This window comes from Schistocerca cancellata, chromosome 4, assembly GCF_023864275.1.
Source record: "Schistocerca cancellata isolate TAMUIC-IGC-003103 chromosome 4, iqSchCanc2.1, whole genome shotgun sequence".
In the NCBI taxonomy this organism is placed as follows: Eukaryota; Metazoa; Arthropoda; class Insecta; order Orthoptera; family Acrididae; genus Schistocerca; species Schistocerca cancellata.
The window spans coordinates 287,872,589-287,897,963 of NC_064629.1; the positions used below are offsets into that span (position 1 = coordinate 287,872,589).

Sequence of the window (25,375 nt, forward strand, 5' to 3'; positions counted from 1 at the left end):
TTATGTTATTCGGCACCTTGTGGATTCTGGACTTAGCAAATATGTAGAACTAAGGTTTTGGAGAATAATTCTGGTGCTACAAAATAATGCAACATAGCTCTGATAAAAGCAATTATATTCTAGAGACATGTTGGCTCAAAATCCTTTGATACAATTTATTACAAACAAATTGCAAAATCGTAGTTCGCATGAAAGAATCCAGCCCCTCTAAGTGGATTTAATACCACTGTAGGATACTGACCGCATTTGGCTATTGTCTCAATCAGGCTAATCCCAATTGTGATTGAATTAATATAATTCACTCAGCTGCCACATGGGTCTTTTGATGCACAAGGCCAGGCTATTGTATTACCGAATGCCACGGAACTCGTTCTTTACTTACACTTGATATCCCACATAAAAATAAGTGTGATTATAACTAATTGGTCATAATGATCATTAAAAAAAAAAAAAAAAAAAAAAACAAACAAACAAACAAACACCAGAATTGCAACAGCAGAAGTGCAGAAGTGAGCACAGCAGTGGACTTTGGACTTACTGTGTTCAAGGACTATCGTGTTGTTGCACACAATTAGCTTTGCTCATTTAACTATTTGTGTCTGTGCCTCAGTAATTGTCACATATTAAGATAAACATTCATCCACAGTCAAAATAACTTCACCACCGATGTGAATGTTACTTTGTCACAGTCTAATTCAGATTTAGCCAAAAAGCAAAGCTTAGTTTGTAATCATGTGAGAGTGCAACTTCCGGCCATCCATACTGCTCTGTGGTCGAACCGCTAGTCGTCAACAATGGTGTGCTGTGCGCCCTTCTCCTCCACTAAACTGCTTGTGAAATCAGCCACCATCTTTTCCCTTAAAACAGACACATTTTACCCTATACTTTTCCTGTTGCTTTATGCGCATATACACTTTTGATTTACACTCTTCTGCAGATTTTACTCTGGCCCTCTGTTCTAAAGATTTTTAAAGGAACTACTTTTTTACCCTTTGGTAGCCTCTGATTGGAACAGTACACCTTCTCCATCCCCAAGGGGTGTCCGCCTGTGGATGCTGCATCATGTTTTGAGCTACCCCTGGCTTTTCTGTATCCTTCTGCCTTCACGTTCTTGCAAGTCACTGTGCTGGCCTATTGCACCCGACTCGGCTCTTATCATATCCCTTTGGCACTCGGCATGCTACCTCCGCTCTGGCCGTGCATCCGTCAGCTGTCCCGCTGCATTCTAATTGGCACTCACTTAATTAAAAAGGCTATACCTTTAGCTTCATTGCCCATGCAACAACCGGGTTTCTTTCTGAAGCCACCTCATATTCTTAGCTATCGAAGGAAGTCCTTAAAACTATTGCTTATCTGAATCACGGTCGTTCGTGTATGTATGTGGTGAACATGATATTCCCCACCATTCTTCTACTAAGAGCTGCTGGCTGGCTATAAATAATAATAATAATAATAATAATAATAATAATAAATGCAATATAACATGTACCATACAGTTACAAGGAAGTCACGCTTGACCGAGGTCCGCGTCACGTTCCATTTTTAACCAGACTTAAGTCTGAGGAAAAAAAAGATGATAATAATAATAAAGTGAAAATAGAAGGAAACAAAACCATACATTCAACACAAACCAAAATAAATTTTATCAGACAATAGATAACACACACATTAAAATAGACAACCCACCAAACATAACAGACATGCAACACTTCTGGAGCAACATATGGTCAAGCCCAGTGCAACATAACAGGCGTGCACGGTGGATACAAGCAGAAACAGACACATACAAGATGATACCACAAATGCCGGAAGTGATAACATTGCAACATGAAGTCACCCGAGCAATTAATTCTACGCACAATTGGAAAGCCCCTGGAAAAGATAAAATAGCAAATTTCTGGCTAAAGAACTTCTTCACCTCAACACATTCACATCTAACTAAATTATTTAACAGTTACATTGCAGACCCATACACAGTCCCTGATACACTTAAGCAAGGAATAACTTATCTGAAACCTAAAGATCAAGCAGACACAGCAAACCCAGCAAAATATCGCCCCATAACATGCCTACCAACAATATACAAAATATTAACTTCAGTCATTACACAGAAATTAATGACACATACAACACAGAACAAAATTATAAATGAAGAACAAAAAGGCTGCTACAAAGGGGCATGAGGATATAAAGAGCAACTGATAATAGATGCAGAGGTGACATATCAAGCTAAAACTAAACAAAGGTCGATACACTATGCATACATTGATTACCAAAAAGCTTTCGATAGTGTACCCCACTCATGGTTACTACAAATATTGGAAATATACAAAGTAGATCTTAATTGATACAGTTCCTAAACATAGTAATGAAAAATTGGAAAACAACACTCAATATCCAAACAAATTCAAATAATATCACATCACAGCCAATACAGATAAAGCGTGGTATATACCAAGGAGACTCATTAAGTCCTTTCTGGTTCTGCCTTGCTCTGAACCCACTATCCAACATGCTAAATAATACAAATTATGGATATAATATTACTGGAACATACCAACACAAAATCACACATTTGCTATACATGGATGATCTAAAACTACTGGCAGCAACAAATCAACAACTCAACCAATTACTAAAGATAACAGAAGTATTCAGCAATGATTTAAATATGGCTTTTGGAACAGACAAATGTAAGAAAAATAGCATATTCAAGGGAAAACACACTAAACAAGAAGATTACGTATTGGATAACCACAGCGACTGCATAGAAGCGATGGAAAAAACAGATGCCTATAAATATCTAGGATACAGACAGAAATAGGAATAGGTAATACAGATATTAAAGAAGAACTAAAAGAAGAATATAGACAAAGACTAACAAAAATACTGAAAACAGAATTGACAGCAAGAAACAAGACAAAAGCTATAAATACTTATGCTATACCAATATTGACCTACTCATTTGGAGTAGTGAAATGGAATAAAACAGACCTAGAAGCACTCAATACACTTACACGATCACAATGCCACAAATATAGAGTACATCACATACATTCAGCAACAGAAAGATTCACATTAAGCAGAAAGGAAGGAGGAAGGGGATTTATCGACATAAAAAACCTACATTATGGACAGGTAGACAATTTAAGAAAACTCTTTCTAGAACGAGCAGAAACTAGCAAAATACACAAAGCAATCACTCATATAAATACATCGACTGCACCACTGCAATTTCATAACCACTTCTATAACCCTTTAGATCACATAACATCAACAGATACGAAGAAAGTAAATTGGAAAAAGAAAAAACTACATGGCAAGCACCCATATCATCTAACACAGCCACACATCGATCAAGACGCATCCAACACATGGCTAAGAAAAGGCAATATATACAGTGAGACGTAAGTATTCATGATTGCAATACAGGATCAAACAATAAACACCAAATATTACAGCAAGCATATTATTAAAGATCCCAATACCTCCACAGATAAATGCAGACTTTGCAAACAACAAATAGAAACAGTAGATCACATAACAAGTGGATGTACAGTACTAGCAAATACAGAATACCCCAGAAGACACGACAATGTAGCAAAAATAATACATCAACAACTTGCCATACAACATAAACTAATAAAACAACATGTTCCCACATACAAGTATGCACCACAAAATGTACTGGAGAATAATGAATACAAATTATACTGGAACAGAACCATTATAACAGATAAAAGAATACCACATAACAAAACTGACATCATACTCACCAATAAAAAGAAGAAATTAACACAACTAATCGAAATATCCATACCCAATACAACAAATATACAGAAGAAAACAGGATAAAAAATTGAAAAATACATCCAACTGGCTGAGGAAGTAAAGGATATGTGGCATCAGGATAAAGTTGACATTATACCAATTATACTATCAACTACAGGAGTCATACCACACAATATCCACCAGTACATCAATGCAATACAGCTACATCCAAATGTATATATACAACTACAGAAATCTGTAATTATTGATACATGTTCAAGTACCCGAAAGTTCCCAAATGCAATGTAACATATACCGTACAGTTAAAAGGAAGTCACGCTTGATCAAGGTCCACGTCACTTTCTATTTTTAACCAGACCTAAGGTCTGAGAAAGGAAAGAAGATGATAATAACGGCGGTGGTGGTGGTGGAGAGGCCTGTGAACATTACAAAAAGAAGGTAAACCTGCATTCTGTGTTTCATACTGCATTGCATAGTTATTGCATGTATATTTTGGAAGTATCATGTTCGTACATTCCTCTTGGCCCTTGAACTCGCAAGCTGCAACTAAAAATTTTCACTTACGCAAATCATTTCTAAAGTTGCAAGCAACATTGATGGAAATGGTCTGAGGGACAACTAGGAATCACATTCCAGCCCATTGCATTTGTAGTCTAGTGTGTATACTATCTCAACTATTCAACAAGAATAACAGGGCATTTGAAGAAAAGTTTCCCTTCTTAGTGCAGTGCAATCTCCAGGTGATAGTACTTGCATTAAAATGTGTGAATGCCTCTATAATTGCTCTGTGGTGATATGGAAAGCAACATCTAACTATTTAATCAAGATAATGGATAGTAAGAAAGTATGAATTATCTACAAGATAAGGGAACCTCACATTTAGACAGACCTGCTTGCTCCCAAGACCAAAGTCCAATTGAACATCCATCGGACACTCTCACACTGACAGCATTGTCTGGGCCATTGCTGTGCTGCAGAGGGCACATGTTCAGCAATTGGAAAAGTTAATGCATTAAATGCGGGTGGCCCAATCCACAGTAAGGGGTGCTACAGTGAATCCAGTATTACCGTGTTTACTCGAGTCTGACAACCATGAATATAAGACAACTCCCCCCCCCCCCCCTTTTAAGAGGCTCCTTGAGAAAAATTTATTTTTAGCATATTCCTACTATTCAAGATTACAAACTGCCAAAAATGTTAGCATTATACCTGTTCTAAACTTAGGCCATTTCTTGACTGTATACATTCGTTCGGATGATACAGGGTGTTACAAAAAGGTACGGCCAAACTTTCAGGAGACATTCCTCACACACAAATAAAGAAAAGATGTTATGTGGACATGTGTCCGGAAACGCTTAATTTCCAACTTAGATCTCATTTTAGTTTCGTCCACCTACGCTCAATGGAGCATGCTGTTATGATTTCATACGGGATACTCTACCTGTGCTGCTAGAACATGTGCCTTTACAAGTACAAGACATCATGTGGTTCATGCACGATGGAGCTCCTGCACATTTCAGTCGAAGTGTTTGTACGCTTCTCAACAACAGATTCGGTTACCAATGGATTGGTAGAGGCGGACCAATTCCATGGCCTCCACACTCTCCTGACCTCAATCATCTTGACTTTTATTTATGGGGGCATTTGAAAGCCCTTGTCTACGCAACCCCGGTACCAAATGTAGAGACTCTTCGTGCTCCTATTGCGGACGGCTGTGATACAATATGCTATTCTCCAGGGCTGCATCAGCGCATCAGGGATTCCATACGACAGAGGGTGGATGCACGTATCCTCACTAACGGAGGACATTTTGAACATTTCCTGTAACGAAGTGTTTGAAGTCACGCTGGTACGTTCTGTTGCTGCGTGTTTCCATTCCATGATTAATGTGATTTGAAGAGAAGTAATAAAATGAGCTCTAACATGGAAAGTAAGTGTTTCCGGACACATGTCCACATAACATATTTTCTTTCTTTGTGTGTGAGGAATGTTACCTGAAAGTTTGGCCGTACCTTTTTGTAACACCCTGTATAAGGAGAAATAAAACAAATGAAAAGGAATGGCTTACATTAATTTTTTGTCCTCACTACTTTTCTCGCTTACTAAGCCTGTCATTTGTGGTATCACTATTTTTAATAATCACAAGCATCCTAATAGCACAGTTGTGAAATTTATTTCTTCATTGTCAAAAATATTTTGCTGTTTCTTCAGAATGTGATAAGATTTCTGAGGTTATGGTTATGGTGAGACCTGAGAGCGCAGCTGCTATTTGCTGAATACCTATCAGAATTTCACTTTAATACTGATGTGAGAATGTTACAATGTTTCTTGCTTCCAAACATATTATCTGCCAGCTTCTCTCTCATTGGCTGTGCAGAACCAGTTTCCTGCTGTAATTCATTCTCGCAATAACAATTGCAATCAATGTAAAATGATTTATTTCATTTTTTAGACATTTCATCCTGGATTCACTTTCTTTCTTGTTTCATCTGAATGTCACCATCTTGTTCTGAAGCTGCTTGAAAGGTGTTAATGTTTTTACTAGGTATTTGATTATGTGAACAGCAGCTGAATTCCCATTTGCAACCCACTTGGTAAATTATTAGAATATCTCATTACCAAATAAAATATTGTTTTGCATTCAGAATCGAGAAGTGTTTTTTGAAGGACATTTTCGCCTTTCAGCGTTACCTTTACTTACAAAGCACCATAAATGTTTATACACGGTATTGATTCATGTATCTGAACTTTTGTTGCAAACCTGTTCAAATGCAACAACATGGTAGTATTTAATGATGTGTCCTCTCATTTTTCACAAAACTATCATATTTCAAGCAGAGCGTAGATTGTTGTGGTAGCTAGTTCGTAGTTTCTGGTGTGTCTGTCGCATTAATGTGCGTGAGTCAAATGTAACGTGATTGTTTGAGCAAGGTCAGTAGTGTATCCAGCACTTCAGTGTATCAGGACTGTTGGTTCTCAAGTATCGTTTGCTGTACCTACCCTTCCAAATTCTATGAAATAACACATCATGTGTCTTAAATAGCCAAAGCTTTGTCTGTAAACATAAGACAACTCCTATATCACTCAATTAAACAACATAAAAATGATGACCTCAGCGGCTATAGTTTCATCTGCAAATATAAGATGACCCTATAACTTTTGAATGATGAATTTGGGAAAACACCTTGTCTTATAATCGAATAAATACAGTATTTTGTGAGTTTGTAGCACCACATATTAACATCCTAAATGTCTCAAGTGGGGATAGACAATATGCAGGGCTAGATGTTCAGTAGGTTTTGTATTTGAGTCATAAGTTTGATGAGGCATTTTCTAGTTCACATATTATGCCATGCTCAAAGGTATTTCACAGATCTATTAAGGTCCATAAAGTTATGACATGTATGGTTGATTTTGTCACTTCTGTTGCAAGTGATGTCCACTTAAACGGCCTGAGAATTCAGTGTCCGATGCCCTCAACCATCTTACTCTCCTTGTGTCTTGTTTAATACCATGGAATGAGATATTGGTGATGTAAAGGTTCAAATTTATTGTCTGTACATGGTGTCATGAACAATTGTGATTGATTAGTGTATGTAGATTGACAGTCTGACTTCAGATGGAAAGTACATTTTTGTTTTGCTTATTTATAATTGTCAACCCATATACTTTACTATTTGACCTTTTCTTCCTGAGATTGAATGTGTGTATCATATAATTCTTTTTTCCAGATCTTCAGTTATTAAGTGACACTGAATTGTCGGAAGAGATTACTTCAACGTCCTCAGTACATCAATCAAAAACCCAATTGCAGGAGTTTGTTCCAGGAAAACTAGAACAATCTTTGGATGAGGATAATAGTCAAAATTTGTTTTGTGAAAACTTGATGATGAACTGCAACGTTACTGAAAGATGTGTAGTTGGCAGCAGGCATGCTTCACTACAAACTAAATATGTTGACACTGAAAATGGGAGGGAAAATGGACATATGGGCACAAATATGACCTGTCTGATGTCAGCAGACAGATCAGACGGAGACAACCAAATGTCTGCTGATGTTCACTCAACAAACTCCCTTCTGCCAGATGTTTCTGAAAGTGAGTATCATGTTGCTGATCCTAGTACCAGCTCAGTTAGTATATTATTGTCAGAAGTTTCATCTTGAATAGCTTTGAAAGCAACTACATACACTTCTTTGCCATGCTGTTCTCTTTAGCTTGTGGCAGAAGGGAAAACAGCGCTGTCATATGTCTTAACATATGTTGCACTACATCTTTTGTTGAATTTCTCAATATAATATTACCTACTTGTTGTTTACTGTCCAATTGAATAATGGCTCGGCCTCTGCAGAAATAACATCTTAAAGCAGGGATGATGATCAGTATTCATGGATTTGAAGCAAAAAAGTCCAGTGAACACTGGCTCTAAAGAGCATACCTTAAAAGCTATAACGATGTGTTAATCTTTGTTACTGTCAAACATCTCTTCTAGTGAACAAGTTCTCATAGCTCTCAAGGTATGCATTTAAGAGCTCATGTTTACTAGACTTTATTTTGCTTCTAATGAGCATTGCTGTTATATCCTCGAATATTGACGATTCATTCAGGAACACCCTGTGTGAATCAAAGAGACAACAGTTGTTTGAGAGATCCATCGGGAAGGGGGGGGGGGGGGGGTGCTACCACCAATGGTACTAAAAGATCCAGGCATGATTGCTATGGTGGATGACAGTGATGGTGGTGGTGAGTATGATACGATGATGATGATGATGATTAATAATAATAATACAGAAGAAAACAGGAGAAAAAATTGAAAAATACGTCCAACTGGCTGAGGAAGTAAAGGACATGTGGCATCAGGATAAAGTTGACATTATACCAATTATACTATCAACTACAGGAGTCATACCACACAATATCCACCAGTACATTAATGCAATACAGCTACATCCAAATGTATATATACAACTACATAAATCTGTAATTATTGATACATGTTCAATTACCCGAAAGTTCCTAAATGCAATGTAACATATACCATACAGTTAAAAGGAAGTCACGCTTGATCAAGGTCCGCGTCACTTTCCATTTTTAACCAGACATAACGTCTGAGAAAGGAAAGAAATAATAGTAATAATAATAATAATAATAATAATAATAATAATAATAATAATAAAACATTTAATGGTGTAAATCTGTCCTCAACCCAGGTATACATTTTCAATGCCACCTAGCTTAGCTAAAACTTGTACATTTTCAAAATGGTAAGTTTTTGCATTGTGCCTGTCCCTTAAATTTAAGGCGCAAGTTGTAATATTCACATTCGCAAATCATTTCCAAAGTTGCAAATACCAGTAAGTGTCCTTGGAATAATCAAATATCTAACTCCAAACCTTTGCGTAGATACGTGTACACTCTCAGCCACTAAACTACAACAGTGACAGGGTGTTTGAGGAAGTGTTTCGCTTTGTTGCCCAACATTATTCACAGGTGGCAGTACTTGTCATATTGCTGTCCTCCAGGGGATGAATGACTAGCAACTTGAGAAGTTAATGAAATAGATGCTGAATGGCCTGATCCCCAAGCTGGTTTCATTGTGCACTCTGTATTGTCTTATAAGTTAATACACCAGGTACTGACATGTATGCCACGGTAAGGGTGACACCATCTGTAATAAGCACCACCAAGTCCCAGTTATCCCCTACAGTTTGTATTTGAATCACATATTTGAATGAACAAAATCTAGTGCACACATTACCATAATGCCCAAAGGTATTTAATATATTTATAAGGTCCCATAATTACTGGCAAAAACATTTGCTGATTCTTGTCAGCTCTGTTGCAACTAATAATGTTCACTTTAACAATGTTATTATGCTCTGCCAGATGCCCTCACATGATGTATCAGAGTAATTCAGCTGGTGTCTCTTTTAATATTAATGTAAATAAGATTAGAGATAATAAGAGGTATCTAAAAGTAATTTTTGGGATCCATGTTAATTATTAGGTAAAGCTGTCATCAGCCCTAATGTTGGTGTGAACACTGCATTGCGTTACTAGACATGGGTTCCCCTTGGTGGTGGTATGCCGTCTTCTTCCGCCCCTACACAGCCAGTTTAACGTGGACTGCAATCCGTAGTGCAATTTGGCATTTTTCTCGTTACCAAACATTTTGGAATTAACTGATTCTGCAACATGTTGGTTAAATTATTGTAATAGCCTAAATCCTAAGACACCTATGAGGTATTACTTACACAATGTTGATGTTGCGTAGTTAAAAATCTAGTGTAACTGGAGAAGTATTTCACATCTAGAATGGTTCATAAGCGAGAAGTGAAAGAATAATCATACATAGCATGTCTCTGATTGCTCCCTTACCTTCAGTCACACAGTCACGCCGTAGCAAGTTCCACGAACAATACGAGACTGGAATAGAAGGGAGAACCGATAGAGGTACTCAAAGTACCTTCCGCCACACACCGTCAGGTGGCTTGCGGAGTATGGATGTAGATGTAGAGGTGAGATGTAAGAGAGATGCAGATACAAATCTATTCACTGTACACAAATGCTTGGATACTAGCAATTGATGAGTGTAGATAGATTCACAGTCTGACTTCTCAGATGAAAAGTACATACTTATTGTGTTTCTTTATAATTTAGAATTGTCATTTTTGACTATTCTTGCATTTAGTTTGCTGAGATTAATTGCGTGTATTACATAATTCTTATTTTTGTGTTTGTATTTACAGGTTTTGAGTTGGTAAGTGACATTGTATTGTCAGAAGAGATTACTCCAGCATCTTCATTACAACAATCTGAAACCCAAATGCAGGAATTTGTGACAGGAAGACCAGAAAAATCTTTAGATGACAATAAAAGTCAAGAATCACATTTTGAATACTTGATGAAGAACTGGAATGTTACTGAAAGACTTGTAATGGACAGCAGGCACACACCAGGGCGAACTGGAACTCTTGACATTGAAACTAAGAGGAAAAATGGAGATACAGATGCAAATGATGGTGGTATTATCTGTGATGACAAGTTAATGTCAGCAGACACATCAGATGGAGAGAACCAAATGTCTGTGGCTACGTTTGAGGATAGGACTTTTGATGAACATTTGAGCAACTCTTTTCAGCCAGATGACGTTGAAAGTGAGTATCACTTTGATGGTAGTATCAGCTAGGATGGTATATTTCTGTCAGAAACTTCCTCTTGAATAGTTTTAGAAGTCAATGCAGTCACATCCTTGCTGTGTTTTGTTATTAGCTTGTGGGAAAGAGGGAGGTGAATTGAAATATATATAACACATATTGTGAAACTTGTTCTTCTTGAACTCTTAGTTTAATTTTTCACACTTTTGATTACTGTCTAATAGAATAACAACTGGGATTCAGAGCTATAAGGTCTTAAAGCGTAGCACACCATAACTGCCAATTTTGTTGGCACTGACTAGTGCTATTCTTATTTTCTGTTGAAGGGATGTATTTTTATTATAGTTTTATTATCTTTCTCATCACAGTTATCCATAAAGTAGTGAGAGCCATCTTTTTGTGGTTTAATAGAAGTCTGGAAGTGGTTTGTTTAGATACTGCTTTAAACACACTTTCTTTGAACTTCAAAAATTGGTAACTGAAAGTCCTTGCATTAAGAACTGTAACTTATGCTACAAACTTCAATGCATTCTGATACTTTTGTGGTGTAGTGATTCTTTCTGTTGCTGTCGACTGTGAAGGTACAGGTTTTCACTTTGTGTTCACACACTGCAGCATCAATCTTAGTACCATTACTATTTGTGCAGGTATCGTTACCACTGTCCTGCATAGTAAGGTTTCTTTAGTCTGGTGTCTACTTCATCACTCTTTATCCTTAAACACTACTTACACAATTGTGACATTTTCTCTTTATTTCTTTATATTTTTGCAGTACGGTGTCACAATCTGCTATAGTGCAAAGATGGAAAATATTTCAATGTTCACAGATTTTTGTAGCAGTGAAGCAAATCCTTGTGTTCCCTCTCATAATCTGGTAGTTTCTTGTCCATGCTGCTAAGTTACCCTCTCTCTCTCTCTCTCTCTCTCTCTCTCTCTCTCTCTCTCACACACACACACACACACACACACACACACACACACACACACACACACACACACTGTTAAAAAATTCTTGATGTCAATAATCTTGGCTTTGTCTAAATCATTAAGTGCTAAGAGAAACTATGTAAAACTCAAGCAAAAAACTGTGCAGCACATTTTGTAAGATTTGTAAACAAAAAGGTGAAATCTGTGACAAATGAAAGTGAAGCAGGTGACCCAGAGGTGACATTTTATGAGACTAAAACTTAAAGGTATTGAGGATGCAAATAAAATTTGAGATGATTTGGGATGCTCTCTCTTCAAACTTTATTCCATCCCAAATCACAGCAAGATGTTAGGTGGCAAATGGAAGGTTGAAAAAGTGAACCACGTTTTGGAAAAAAAGATTACCAGGCATTAGATTACAGTGTTAAAATTTCTGATAGTAGTGAGGATAAAATGGATGATGAAATTGTTTAGAAAGCCAAATATTTTGATGCAGTGGTAGAGTTAATGAAAGAGAAAGGGGCTAGTGTAAGATCATCTGGGAAAAAAATAAAGTTTCAACTTAAGCACCTCTCTCTTGGTCAAAGAAGAGAGAAAAATGCAATATTTGACGTTAATGAGTATGTGGTTCAACAGGCATCTGGTCAATTGAAACTTCCTGGCAGATTAAAACATGTGTGCTTGATTGAGACTTAAACTTGGGACCTTTGCCTTTCACAGGCAAACACTCTACCATCTGAGTTACCCAAGCATGACTCACAACCCATCCTCACAGCTTCAGTTCTGTCAGTACCTCGGCTTCTACCTTCCAAACTTCACAGATGCTCTTCTGCGAACCTTGCAGAAGTAGCAGTCCTCTTCTGTGAAGTTTGGAAGGTAGAAGAAAATTCAGAGGCCCCACTGGACAAGAAATGGCTGGGCAATCCATACTCTTTGTGGTGATGTGATAAATGAGGAAAATAAATTGGTAATAGTAAACTATTGGTTCACAAGTGATTATATGGAGCATGATGTAGGATTTGAAAATGGTGCTCTGAAAGAAATGGTTAAGTTTTTGACTAAATACTACCCGCGAGTCAAGAAACTGCATTAATTCACTGAAGAATGTACTGCACTATATCAAAATAGAAAGAGCCTTAAAAACTTGTGTGGACACATTGGGAGGGTCAGTAAAACATATGATGAGAGAAGATAGTCCTCAGAGGACTATATACAAATACTAACATCATTTGGTTTTCATAGTTTTTTCAAGGCTAATATTGACTTTTTAATTTATTTTTATTTTTTCCCACTTGTTAGAGAAAATCAATGCAAATAACCTACACAAGAGCTTAGAGAAGAGATTTTTGGCAACCCGCACAATACCTGGTACCAGGAATTTTGACAGTTTCTAACCACTTTCCTGTTGTTCATTAGAACTTACAAGAATAACTTGTTCTGTAAAGCCTTCCTTGATTTTCTCATTCAATGAAACTGTCTCTCAATGGACACTCATCCTTCCTCAACAACTCTTTTATAGCAGCCGTTTATGATGACAGATAGTACTTTGCTTTTATCAGGAAGCTATATGATGGACGAGATGCTGAAATAATCTTTTTCCACCCCACTTGGACTCATTCTGGGTGAGAAGGAAGACTCTTGTGTCTTTGGAAGACATTTTATGTACTGTTGGTATACCAGAGTCAACCACATTAGGAAGAACGTATTACTTTAATCAAAAAGATATGATGTTAACAGAATCCAGTTTGTCACAGTGGATTAAAAATAGAGATGCTGTTTCAACTTTCAATTGAAAACTCAAAATATCTTCACTGCTGAACATGTATATTTTAAATTTATACTTTTGTCAACATAGAATAATTGTTGTTTAAATGTGCTCATTTGATACCCATAAATAAACATAAATATTAGTAATGCAGATTCTTCAATTAAAATTATAACTTTTGGCTCTCTACTTTTATAATTTTAACAAAATGTTAAACACGTACTAAAGCTTATAAGTCTACATAATGTATTTTAAATGACCAAGAACAATGATATGAATAACTTTTAGACATAACTTAAAATCCCATGTCTGTAAAAACTCATGCTGTCTTTCGTTTATCGTATTTGATTATCAATAAAAAGTCTTGACAACGGCTTTTTCCGAAAGTATTTTGCATATTTAACAAATCACTGTTTGAGCTATAATAGGTCAAGTTGATTTTCTATGTTCCCAGAAGTCAAACAGAGTTACTAAATATTCTTTCCCATGAAGATACATTCTTTTTCTAGTATCTGGAAAAATCTGACAGTGATGGAAAAGTAAGCCAAGCTACTCCCCCCCCCCTCCCCCCCTCCCAAGTAATGCAACCAAACTGGAAAGCTTCAGCCACAGTATTTATGTATGCTTTTTGAAAACTTACCATTTTTATTTTTCTGCCATAAACTATATGGAAGTGATTTTACACTGGTTATTACTGTGGCAAATCTAACTGTTGAAAAAGTTGCATGAAAATATAAGGCAGTGGGTGTCAGGCCTGGATGAACATACTTGAAGTGTGACCCTTCTTTGATTGCTGTAAATAGTTTTTTGATTTCAGATCTATTTGTGTGTTGATTCATAGAAACCCCATTAATATTTTTATTTTATTACAAAACATACAATCCTGGGAATTATTTAAGACCGAAACTAGGTTCCCAGCACACTGGAGAAATGTGATACATACATTTTTCAACACCTGTTTAATTTGTCCAGAAATTGGAAAGTAACGTACATTAATATTTTTTTACAATTTCCTTTGTAACTTTACTACTTAAATCATTGTGTATCTGTTAACTCCCGGCTGCAGTGGCCTAGCGGTTCTAGGCGATTCCCCGAAACCGTGCGAGTGCTCCGGTCGCAGGTTCGAATCCTGCCTCGGGCATGGATGTGTATGATGTCCTTAGGTTAGTTAGGTTTAAGTAGTTCTAAGTTCTAGGGGACTGATGACCTCAGATGTTAAGTCCCATAATGCTCAGAGCCATTTGAACCATCTGTTAACTGGACGCCTCTCTTAATTTCTGAAAAAATCCAAGTCAAAAGCTTCAGAAAAGCCTGAGTTATAAAAATTTTTGTAAAGAAGTACAATTTTGCTTGGATATCCTTGCAGAGCCAAATTATTAGAACAGGCTGTGTTCGACCCGGGACAACCGGGAGATCCTGGAAAAACCCGGGAATTTTTTCATCCGGGAGAAAACCGGGAAAACCCCGGGATATTTTTAGAATTCCGGGAATTTTTCATTGTTTTAGTTTTCAGTTAAATTTTTGTAATTTGACTGGTAAGAACCGATACACTAACAAAGGATATTACTGTATCCCGCTACTGCACAATAATACTTCAACAATAAACCATAAACGAGAGAAAAAACGAAAATAACTTAAATTGCAACGGAAATGCGCCATATACATCAACGACACACAGTACTCATGCAAGTGTCTGCCAACTGAAAATGTGTCAAAGGATTTAGGAAGACTTTTCAGTGCTTCATAACAACAAATTGCCTCCAGTGAGTGTGAAGTCGCAACTGTTTACATTCAATTTGTTTTAGCAGTTACGCGTGGGCTTATGCGCATGCGCAGTTCAGTCACATTTGAGTAGTAGATTCTCCAGCTTCTGGCCACAGGAAATTGGCTGTTGGCTGTTGCAAGCAGTCGCAGCAAGCAGCTAGATGTTACCGGGGAAGGGGGGGCGCCAAATTCATATTCTTGAGGAAAAAAACTTGTTTCATAAAGCGCCTAGCATTCAGCGCACGTTTTTCTATCGATTATTCATATGATTTTTAAACGCTTCCCTGTTGATTATTGAACACATTTTAAGTTGATTTCTGAATGAATCATAAGTTGACTTTTGAATGAATGCATGCATAGTGTACGTGATGTCTGTCAGAAGAATCCTCGTCCCATCTAGAAATAAACTTTCCGCAGACAAAAGTGGACGGGGCTACACGAGCTTGAGGGAGTAAAGGCGAACGGATGAATGCCAATCGCTGTCTGTCTGGTTGGTTGGTTGGTTGGTTGGTTGGTTGGTTGGTTGCTTGCTTGCTTGCTTGGGGAAGGAGACCAGACAGCGTGGTCATCGGTCTCATCGGATTAGGGAAGGATGGGGAAGGAAGTCGGCCGTGCCCTTTCAGAGGAACCATACCAGCATTTGCCTGGAATGATTTAGGGAAATCACGGAAAACCTAAATCAGGATGGCCGGACGCGGGATTGAACCGTCGTCCTCCCGAATGCGAGTCCAGTGTCTAACCACTGCGCCACCTAGCTTGGTCCAATTGCTGTCTGTTTATGTGGTTGATTGGGTTTGCGAATGATCGGCATTGTTATAATTACTAGCGAAATCCATAGATTCAGACTACCAGAATGGAAATAAACGACTGACAGGAATAACAGGTGAGAAAGATTACGTATTATCTTCTCAGTGTATCCAAGAAAATGAAATTTTGACAGAAAATTTTTGGCCAGATCGCTACACTAGTAAGGACCAAGTAGTACAGTCCCTGGGTAGCAGCCGCGTAAGTTCTATTCTGGAAGTAACGCGGAAAACGTATTGTTCGAACACGTAATAACGCCTAACCGGAAAATAATCGCGGGATAACTAAACCTGTGATTCTGGCAAGGTTAGTGAAGTTAATTGGCGGACAAATTTTGACAGTGGCAGCAATAGCTACAGAATTGGTGATGACAAGATTGTTTGTTAGAACGAGGAAGGAGAAGAAACGGGTACATCACACAAATTATGGAAGAATAAGACGATTCCAAATTTATATAAAAATTTCGTAATACTACTTTTCGATCTCATGCTTGAGAAGCTGGTGCATATGCATGAAATGTGAAACTGTTTCCTAACATAAAGCTTTTTGCTTGTAGTAGGCCTAATAGGCATTTGATATTGGTACTTCGTGGATTATATTATGTCGTGTTACAAAAATGGCCATTTGTGCCAAAACAGTCTCGTTTATTTGGTCTGTTACAAAATTGCTGCCATATTAGAAAGGCCTATTTTGTTTTATCTAGCAGACAGTGATAAAATAGACGTTATCAGATCAATAAACCACACCAGTCTTGGTTATTAGTTGTATTAACAGCTTTTTCAATATTAGATAACATCATTTCGATTTTTCATATAGCAAACTGTTTGACAAACTTTGATGAGGTAATAGATTCTTTTGCAGAAAGGAAAACACGCCATGTAAAGCTGTAGCAAGATTAGAGAGAAAATATGCTAGGAGCTAAGGTTTGAAGAAATGTGTAATTTCTTGCTTATCTCTTGTCAGTATTGGTTTTATATATCCTATATTTAATTTTATGTCGCACAAAACAGCAAGTTATTAACTAATAGGCAATAGAGAGTTCAGATTTTCTAAAGAGTTCTTGTTCTCTCGATTACATATAATCACATCTGCTATTTTAAGAGGTGCAGGCTGGCAAACCGGCTGACTGGGAGCAGGAGAAGCACCATAAGACATTTCAGTTTCCACTCTCCTGAATATAGTTCGGACGTGCGGTAGAAAAATGCTTTATGAAGAGGTGTGGCACTGCACTTTGGCATACTTAAGACCAAATAATATGTCTTACATTTCCTCGAATACATATGTTTTATGTTTCAGACTTTTCAGAAAGATGTGCGCTACAAGATAAACAGATTTTGAAAGTTTTTTTGTTTTTTTTTTCCCGGTTTGCATATGTCGTAGATCCGGGGCTGATGCGCTGAGCAGTCTGAGTTATAGTGGGCAGCCTCCACGTGTTTACATTTAGTGATTTTGCTGTTTCCCCTTCGTTTACTCTCACATCAAATGAAAACAAAACAGATATCTGCGGCCAGGAGCTATCAAGTGAATTAAAACACATTCACATAGTTACGGATTAATTATTTTATTTCCACCTTTCTGACAGTCAAGCATTATCTCCTTGCGGAACAATGAAATTGTTTTTGTCTGTTTGCTAAAGAAATTTTTGTTAACCTTCTCCGCAGAGACAGTCAATATATCTTAAACGAAATGTTTAATTCCACAGTACTGGCTAGTTTCAACTGTTCGCTGCATTTCAAGTGCACGTTTTCATGCTCGTATGGCATTATGCCACAATAAAGAACCAAACATGATATAATACAGTACTGGTGCTCCAAGAAAATTTACATCCCGAAAACCACACTGAAAAGCTTAATATCAGGTCGCGGTCTACTTAATTGGGAATCTGTACTTACGAATGTGCCCTTTAAGTATGCACTTTAAATGTGCACATTTAATTATATGGTTCACGAAATTCCGATGCTCTTGCAGTATCCTCTGATGTCTTGTTTCTTATATGACATAATGTATGATCATTCAATGTTTTACACGTATGTACATACGGGTTTCCTACGTCATGTTAGCTACCAAAGTGCGGTGTCGCTTGTTATCTGCACTCTCTGGCAACTGCTGAAACGAACCTATTTCTAACAGGTCGCGGGAAAAAATTGCGAGCAGTGATTTAAAAAGCGTTACTTTCAAAGTAAATATCCTTTTACGTAAGTTGAACTATGTGCAGGAATGTAGCATGAATTTATTAAATCACAGAGCATTTGACTCTCATTTAAAAATCAACTCTTTGATGACGAGCCATTTAGAAGAATTTCGAACCCTGAAGATCAGACATTTATGTCATTATTAAAAATTTTACTGGCACATTTGTGTGATATATCTTAAAGTGTAACATGCGCGAAAAAGATCAACAGTATATGCGAAAGCTTAGCTTCTCTTGCAGCTTGAGACCAATATTATATGTGAAAGCTTTGCTTTTCTTGTAGCAACACTATGTATATTAATTGAAACTATTAACTTTCCCTGTTTGTGTGTTCGTGCTACTTAACAGTGATGTTGCTGTTGGCTGACTACATCACATGTCCTGTGCTCTGAATATCCGCTGTCATCGGCTGGCGAGATCATATGACATGAGCTACGAATGGCTTACAAAAGCGCATCGAAATGTCAATTTCAATGATTCGGAAAGTAACATGCGGTGTTTGGTGGTATTCCAATGTATACTTTCGTAATACGAAAATACGCAGCGTACATGTTGCTGCACGTCAAAGATATTTCCAAAACGTGTCTTGTGCTGGGAAATTGTACATCCTTATATAAATCCATAACCATTCAAAGGATTAATAAGGGAAAATATACTGTCACCCGGGAGAAAGTGTATTGTTAACCGGGAAATCCGGGAATTTTTTTTCCTTGTTCACGTATACACCCTGTAGAACATTACTTTATTAAAACTGCAGTATGTAAAGTTGTAATCAGAGAACAAATAAAAATTGCAGAAGTTCTTATGAGTATAATCAAATGTACAAAGTTTCATGAAAATCTCAGACCATCAGGGTGATTTGACATGGAATGACCCTGTACATTTCTTCCTGCAAAACAGTGGCAAGTTTAGGTATCAATGTTGGGGGTGGACAGCGATATGCACCCTTCTCCCCAAAGTAGACCACAAAGAAGTCAATAATATTGAGATTTGGTGATGGTGGTGGCCAGAGAGGATGTGACAGTTCAGCCTAATGCTCACAAAACCAATCCTGGATGATCTGAGCTGTGTGAATAGGACCCCTGTCGTTTTGAAACACAGCATCACCACTGGGGAACAAACATTGTATCATGGGATGGACTTAAGTAGCCAAAATCATCATATAATCCTCGGCAGTAAGGCAACCTTGCAGAGTAACCATGGTAGCCGTAGAATACCACGATATCTGTGCCCAAATCATCACCGAACTCCTGCTGTGTATCACTCTTGGGATGTAAACATGGTCATAAATTGGAAATAGTATGAAATAAGATTCATCCAACCAAATGTCTTTCTTCCATTGCTCCATAGTCCAGGCTTTAAGGTTCCAGCATCACATTTTGCTGTTGTGGACATTGGCATGACTGATAAGTGAATTTGGAATTCCAGCTCGCCCAGCAATGCTCTACTTAAATGGATCTCCCATCATGGTATTTTGGTACTGACAGAATTCGCAAAGTGCGGCACTTGGTTCTGCTGTGACTTTTGCAGCTTTTGTCCTATAATTATTCATCACAATCTACACACATTCGTATGTGTCGTGACTTTATTAGTGGATGATGTTTTTCTGCTTTCCCTGTATGCGGTATAAAGCTTCAATACTGTACCTCTTGAAACACCAAATACATCTGCTACCTTGGATACAGGAGCACCCACCATAAAAGCACCAAAAATTTGCCCACTCTTTCCAAGGAAGCATAAAATCTTCTTCTACTGTTCTTTACTCATTGGCTAGTATCACTAATGAGTCTATAAAGTCTTGCATTCATCGGAGTGTTACATGTGGGATGCTTGCATTGCCATATTGATTGATGTCTTCTACCAAGGGGATCTTGTTTGCCTCAACGCTGGAGACCATACATTTTTGTCTGCCTCCACGACAAATTTCTCTCATTTGGACCTTTCGGTTGGTACTGTTCAGGTAGCTCAGTGCTTTGAATGGTTTGCTCTTGCTGATACACGCTTGTGTGACCATTTTCCATGTGTCCTTAGATTGCAGCCACAACTGCCATCTATGCGCCTGAGACGCTTGAAGTTTGCCCAAGCCGATTGGATACTTTTCCTAGCGTTGATGATCAGGTCACTCATATTACAGAAGTTATTCTTACAGCCACAGAACGTTCAATACCTCGCACCTCCGATTTGCTCCGGTGCCCCCGCAGTTTGTTGGTGGAACGAGGCGTGCCGTGACTCAATACGTGAGCGGCGACACACTCTTCTCATTTTCCGCCACCATCCTACTTTGGCCAACTGTATTCGCTATAAACAGTTACGTGCGCGATGCCGTTGTGTCATCCACGATAGCAAGAAGGCAAGCTGGGACTTCTTTACTAGCTCTTTTAACACCTTCACTCCCTCCTCTGAAGTTTGGAGTTGAATTCGACAGTTATCTGACGCACCTAGTTTCTCCCCGATCTCTGGGCTCACTGTCGCACATGATACCTTAGTGGACCCTGTCACAATTTCTAACTCACTGGGTCAACACTTTGCTGAGATTTCGAGCTCTTCAAATTACCCACCAGCCTTTCTCCTGAAGAAACGTGCAGCGGAAGTGCGACCTCTTGCTTTCTCCTCTCAAAATAGTGGAAGCTATAATACTGTTTTCTCCTTGCAGGAACTCCAACACGCACTCTCTTCTTGTCGCTCTTCCGCTCCAGGACTGGATATCCACATCCAAATGTTGCTGCATTTATCATACCACAGTCTGCGCTATCTCCTTCGCCTTTATAATCGAATTTGGACCGCAGTACTTTTCCCAGTAGGTGGCGGGAAGCTATCATCGTTCCTGTTCCGAAACCTGGAAAGGACAAACATCTCCCATCTAGCTATCGCCCCATTTCTCTCATGAGTATTGTACGTAAGGTTTTGGAGCGTATGGTGAATTGCCGTTTAGCCTGGTGGCTGGAGTCCCGCAGTCTTTCAACACCTGCCCAATGCGGTTTCTGAAAGCATTGTTCTGCAGTTGACCATCTTGTTGCTCTCTCCACTTATATCATGAACAATTTTCTCAGGAAACGCCAAACAGTAGCAGAATTTTTTGATCTGGAGAGAGCATATTGGAGGACAGGCATCCTCTGCACACTGTTCTCTTGGGACTTTCGAGGCCGGCTGCCCCTTTTTATTCGTGAATTTATGGCAGAGCGCATATTTAAAGTGCGAGTGAACACTACTCTCTCCTGTACTTTCTCCCAAGAAAACGGGGTATCCCAGGGCTCCGTGCTAAGTGTTGTACTGTTTGCCATGGTCATAAATCCAATTATGGATTGTCTCCTTCCCGATGTCTGGGGCTCCCTCTTAGTGGACGATCTTGCTATCTACTACAGCTCTCAATGGACCAGCCTTCTTGAACGACGTCTTCAAGGATGTCTCGATCACCTCCACTGTTGGAACATCGAAGCTGGCTTCCACTTTTCTCCCAGTAAGACTGTTTGTGCCAACTTTTGGCATCGTATGGAGTTTCTTCTGCCTTCCGTACATCTAGGCCCTGTCAACCTTCCATTCGCGGACGTCACTAAATTCTTGGCTCTTATGTTTGACAGAAAACTGTGCTGGTCCTCCCACGTTTCCTATCTTTCGGCTCGCTGTCTGCGATCCCTCAACACCCTCCATGTCCTGAATGGTACCTCCTGGGCAGCGGACCGAGTGGTCCTTCTCCGCCTCTATCGCGCCTTAGTGCGCTCGAAATTAGACTATGGAAGCATAGTTTACTCCTCTGCTTGGCTGTCTATTCTTTGGCGTTTTGACTTTGTCCATCACCATGGATTGCGTTTAGTGTCTGCAGCTTTTTGCACCAGCCCTGGAAAGCTTTTATGCTGAGACTGCTGAACCTCCGCTGTCCAATCGGCGAGCTGTCCTCCTGAGTCGTTATGCTAGCCATCTGTCTTCCATGCCCGCTAATCCAGCCCATGACCTTTTTTTCGACGCCTCCTTGGATTTAGAGTATGCAAGCTACCCTTCCTTTCTACCACCACCGGGAGTCCACTTCCGTCAACTGTTATGTTCTCTTTCCTTCCACTTTCCTAAAACTTTCTTGACAACTGGGGGGACAGCACCGACTTGGCTCCGCACCCGGACCTGCCTGCTCCGTGACCTTTGTCAGCTTCCCAAAGATGGTACCCCTTCTCTCGTTTATCGTCGGGCATTTGCTGCTCTATGCGCACAAATGAGGGATGCCACATTTACCTACACTGACAGCTCAAAAACATGTTACCTAGTCCAACCCAACTCGCAACATACATAGTCTGGTCACTTGTTACTGCTTGAATTGTAAGTGTAACCTCCATGTGGTAGACGGGCAGTTCGGGAGAATGGACGGTCCCCCTCTATAGACAGAGGTCGTACAAGTGAGAACTAGAATCAAGATTGTACTCGAAGATGAAATTCCTAACACCATGATTCTTTTGTTGCTGTCTATTGCGATAATAGGAGGGGCATACCTTCGTTTATAGAATTTGTAGACTTGGAGAAAGCTTATGGCAATGTTGACTGGAATACTCTTCTTCAAATTCTGAAGGTGATAGGGAGCGAAAGGTTATTTACAATTTGTACAGAAACCGGATCGCAGATAAGAGTTGAGGGGAACGAAAGGAAAATGGTGGTTGAGAAGGGAGTGAGACAGGGTTGAAGTGTATCCCCGTGTTATTCAATCTGTATATTGAGTAAGTAGTCAAGGAAACAAAACAAAAATATATGTAGGAATTAAAATCCAGGGAGAAGAAACAAAAATGAGTTGGCATTAAAATCCAGGGAGAAGAAACAAAAATCAGTTGGCAGGACACATTCGAGGCATCAAGGTATCATCAGTTTAGTATTGGAGGGAAGTGCATAGGGTAAAAATCATAGAGGGAGACCTAGAGATGAATACACTAAGCAGATTTATAAGGATGTAGATTGCAGTAGTTACTCAGAGATGAAGAGGCTTGCACGGAATAGAGTAGCATGGAGAGCTGTATCAAACCTCTCTTTGGACTGAAGACCACAATATCTATTACGATACTGCTGAATATGTTGCTCCAGACTAATGAGCCCCTTATTTGTATCTATTATCTCCACCAAAGAACTGAGTAAAGTAGGAGCCAAGATATTATACAGGAAGGTCAGTTTCCTAGCTGGCAATATTTCCAAATGATTATTGGGCACTCACAGTAGTGGATATGTTAGGTTACGGACCATAGCACCTGTTATTGTTGTTGGAAGCCGAAAAATTTGCCATGAGATGTCACACTTGTACCATTTGATAGTAACCCACTGCCCTGTAACTCGAAGCATTCTGTATCACTAGATGCTCGTAGTAATTGGTGATAATTATCACTGGGTCATATACTGAGGACGACTCATGGACACTATTCTGCAGAGTATAGGTGGGGGGAGAGAAGACCACTGTCTGGCACAGCATGCAGGTACTAGAAGGTGGCAAAACAAGGCTGCCAAGTGCAGCTTCCCGGGTGGGTGGAGGGGGGGGGGGGGGTTGCAGGGTAGAGAGGAACAGTGAGGGGAAAAGACTGGTTGGTGTGTCAGCAGAGAGCAGCACACAGGGAGGGTGAGGTGATATGAATTGAGAGGAGAATACAAGACAGGGAGAGCAGAAATTGTTGGGTGCGAGGTCTGGTGACAGTAGGCTATTGTAGGTTGAAGCTGGGATAATTTCGGTAGTAGAGAACATGCTGTGATGGTAACTCCCATCTGTCCAGTTTGGAAAAGCTGGTGGAGGAGGGGAAGGGAGGATCCAGGCAACATGAAAATATGTGAGGATGAAGGTGGCAATGGGATTAATAGGAATAATTTAATTACCGACTAGGAGAATTTGAGGTATGAGAACTACATTGATAATCCGCGTGGTCATGTAGCTATGTGTTGTCGTGGATGAGACCATTGATATAGTGTGGCTCATGTGTCAGAACACGCGCAATTTGGAAGGCAATGAAAAACACAGGAAAGGAAAGAAGGAAAAGAAAATGAATAGAGTAATGCTTTAGAGGTAGTAACAAAATAAAATATGACAGGCTGTGTGATGGAGGAAAAGTCGTTAGGCAAAATCAGATAAGTCCACATTAGAATATCAACAGTTATGAAAAGGAGAGATTGCTACTCTCTGTAAAGGTGACATGTTGATTTGGCAGCCTTGTCCTGTAGTTTTCTAGTCCTTGCATGCTCTTCTCCCCCCTCACTTGTACCCTGCTATCCCTCTCCCTTCCCTGCCCCACTCCATTGCTGCTTTTGTTGAACACAATTATTGCAGTCTGGCAAAAGTGGCTGAAGATAGTGGTGTGTGTGTGTGTGTGTGTGTGTGTGTGTGTGTGTGTGTGTTTTGTGTTTATGTTTGTGTTTTTCCTCCTCGCTTTTCTGAAAAAGGCTTTAGAAACCTAGTCTTTCCCATAATTGTTGATATTCCAGCATGGACTTTCCATTGTTTCATTTCACATGTATATGCGTGAGTTTGGATCACTCTCAACAGACATATGGTAACTGGTTTTCTGACACTGCTGCAGATCATCTGCTGACCACTTAAGGATGAGGTACTGCTTGCTTTCTGCCCTCCCCTGGAATGAACATAGGCCATTTCTACACACCAAACAATTTAGCTGCAATAATCTCTCCCATGCTTCACTACTTTGGTGCCTTAACTTGACCAGTTCATCAAATCCATTTGTATTTGCACAAGACTTGAGGGGTGTTTCTTAGTATTATAAATTCCCTATAAATGTAATTATATGGTTATGAAAGACTCCTTTTGCTTTTCTAATGGGTGTTTCATCAGTGAAGTGCATTCCCAGTTACAGTCAGCTTCTTCCAAGCATACGATGTACATACTCAGATTTCCAATGCCAGCTCCTCAGCTTGACAACAAAAAATATCTGTCCATGAAGTCCACCTGGCACCACTTCTTTAACATTCTCCTGTTGAACACTATCAGTCCCTGAAGTCACAACAAAATCTC

At 39.1% G+C, this 25,375-nt stretch overlaps 1 protein-coding gene across 3 annotated transcripts in view; it reads left to right on the plus strand.

Annotated features, from left to right (window-relative positions):
* LOC126184521 (uncharacterized) overlaps positions 1-25,375 on the plus strand; it is a 245,265-nt gene that overhangs the window by 82,674 nt on the left and 137,216 nt on the right. For all 3 annotated transcript variants that reach the window (XM_049926920.1, XM_049926918.1, XM_049926921.1), the window contains 2 exons: positions 7,524-7,889; positions 10,541-10,948. In XM_049926920.1, coding sequence (XP_049782877.1) covers positions 7,524-7,889; positions 10,541-10,948 — 774 coding nt within the window. The remainder of the gene's footprint in view (positions 1-7,523; positions 7,890-10,540; positions 10,949-25,375) is intronic.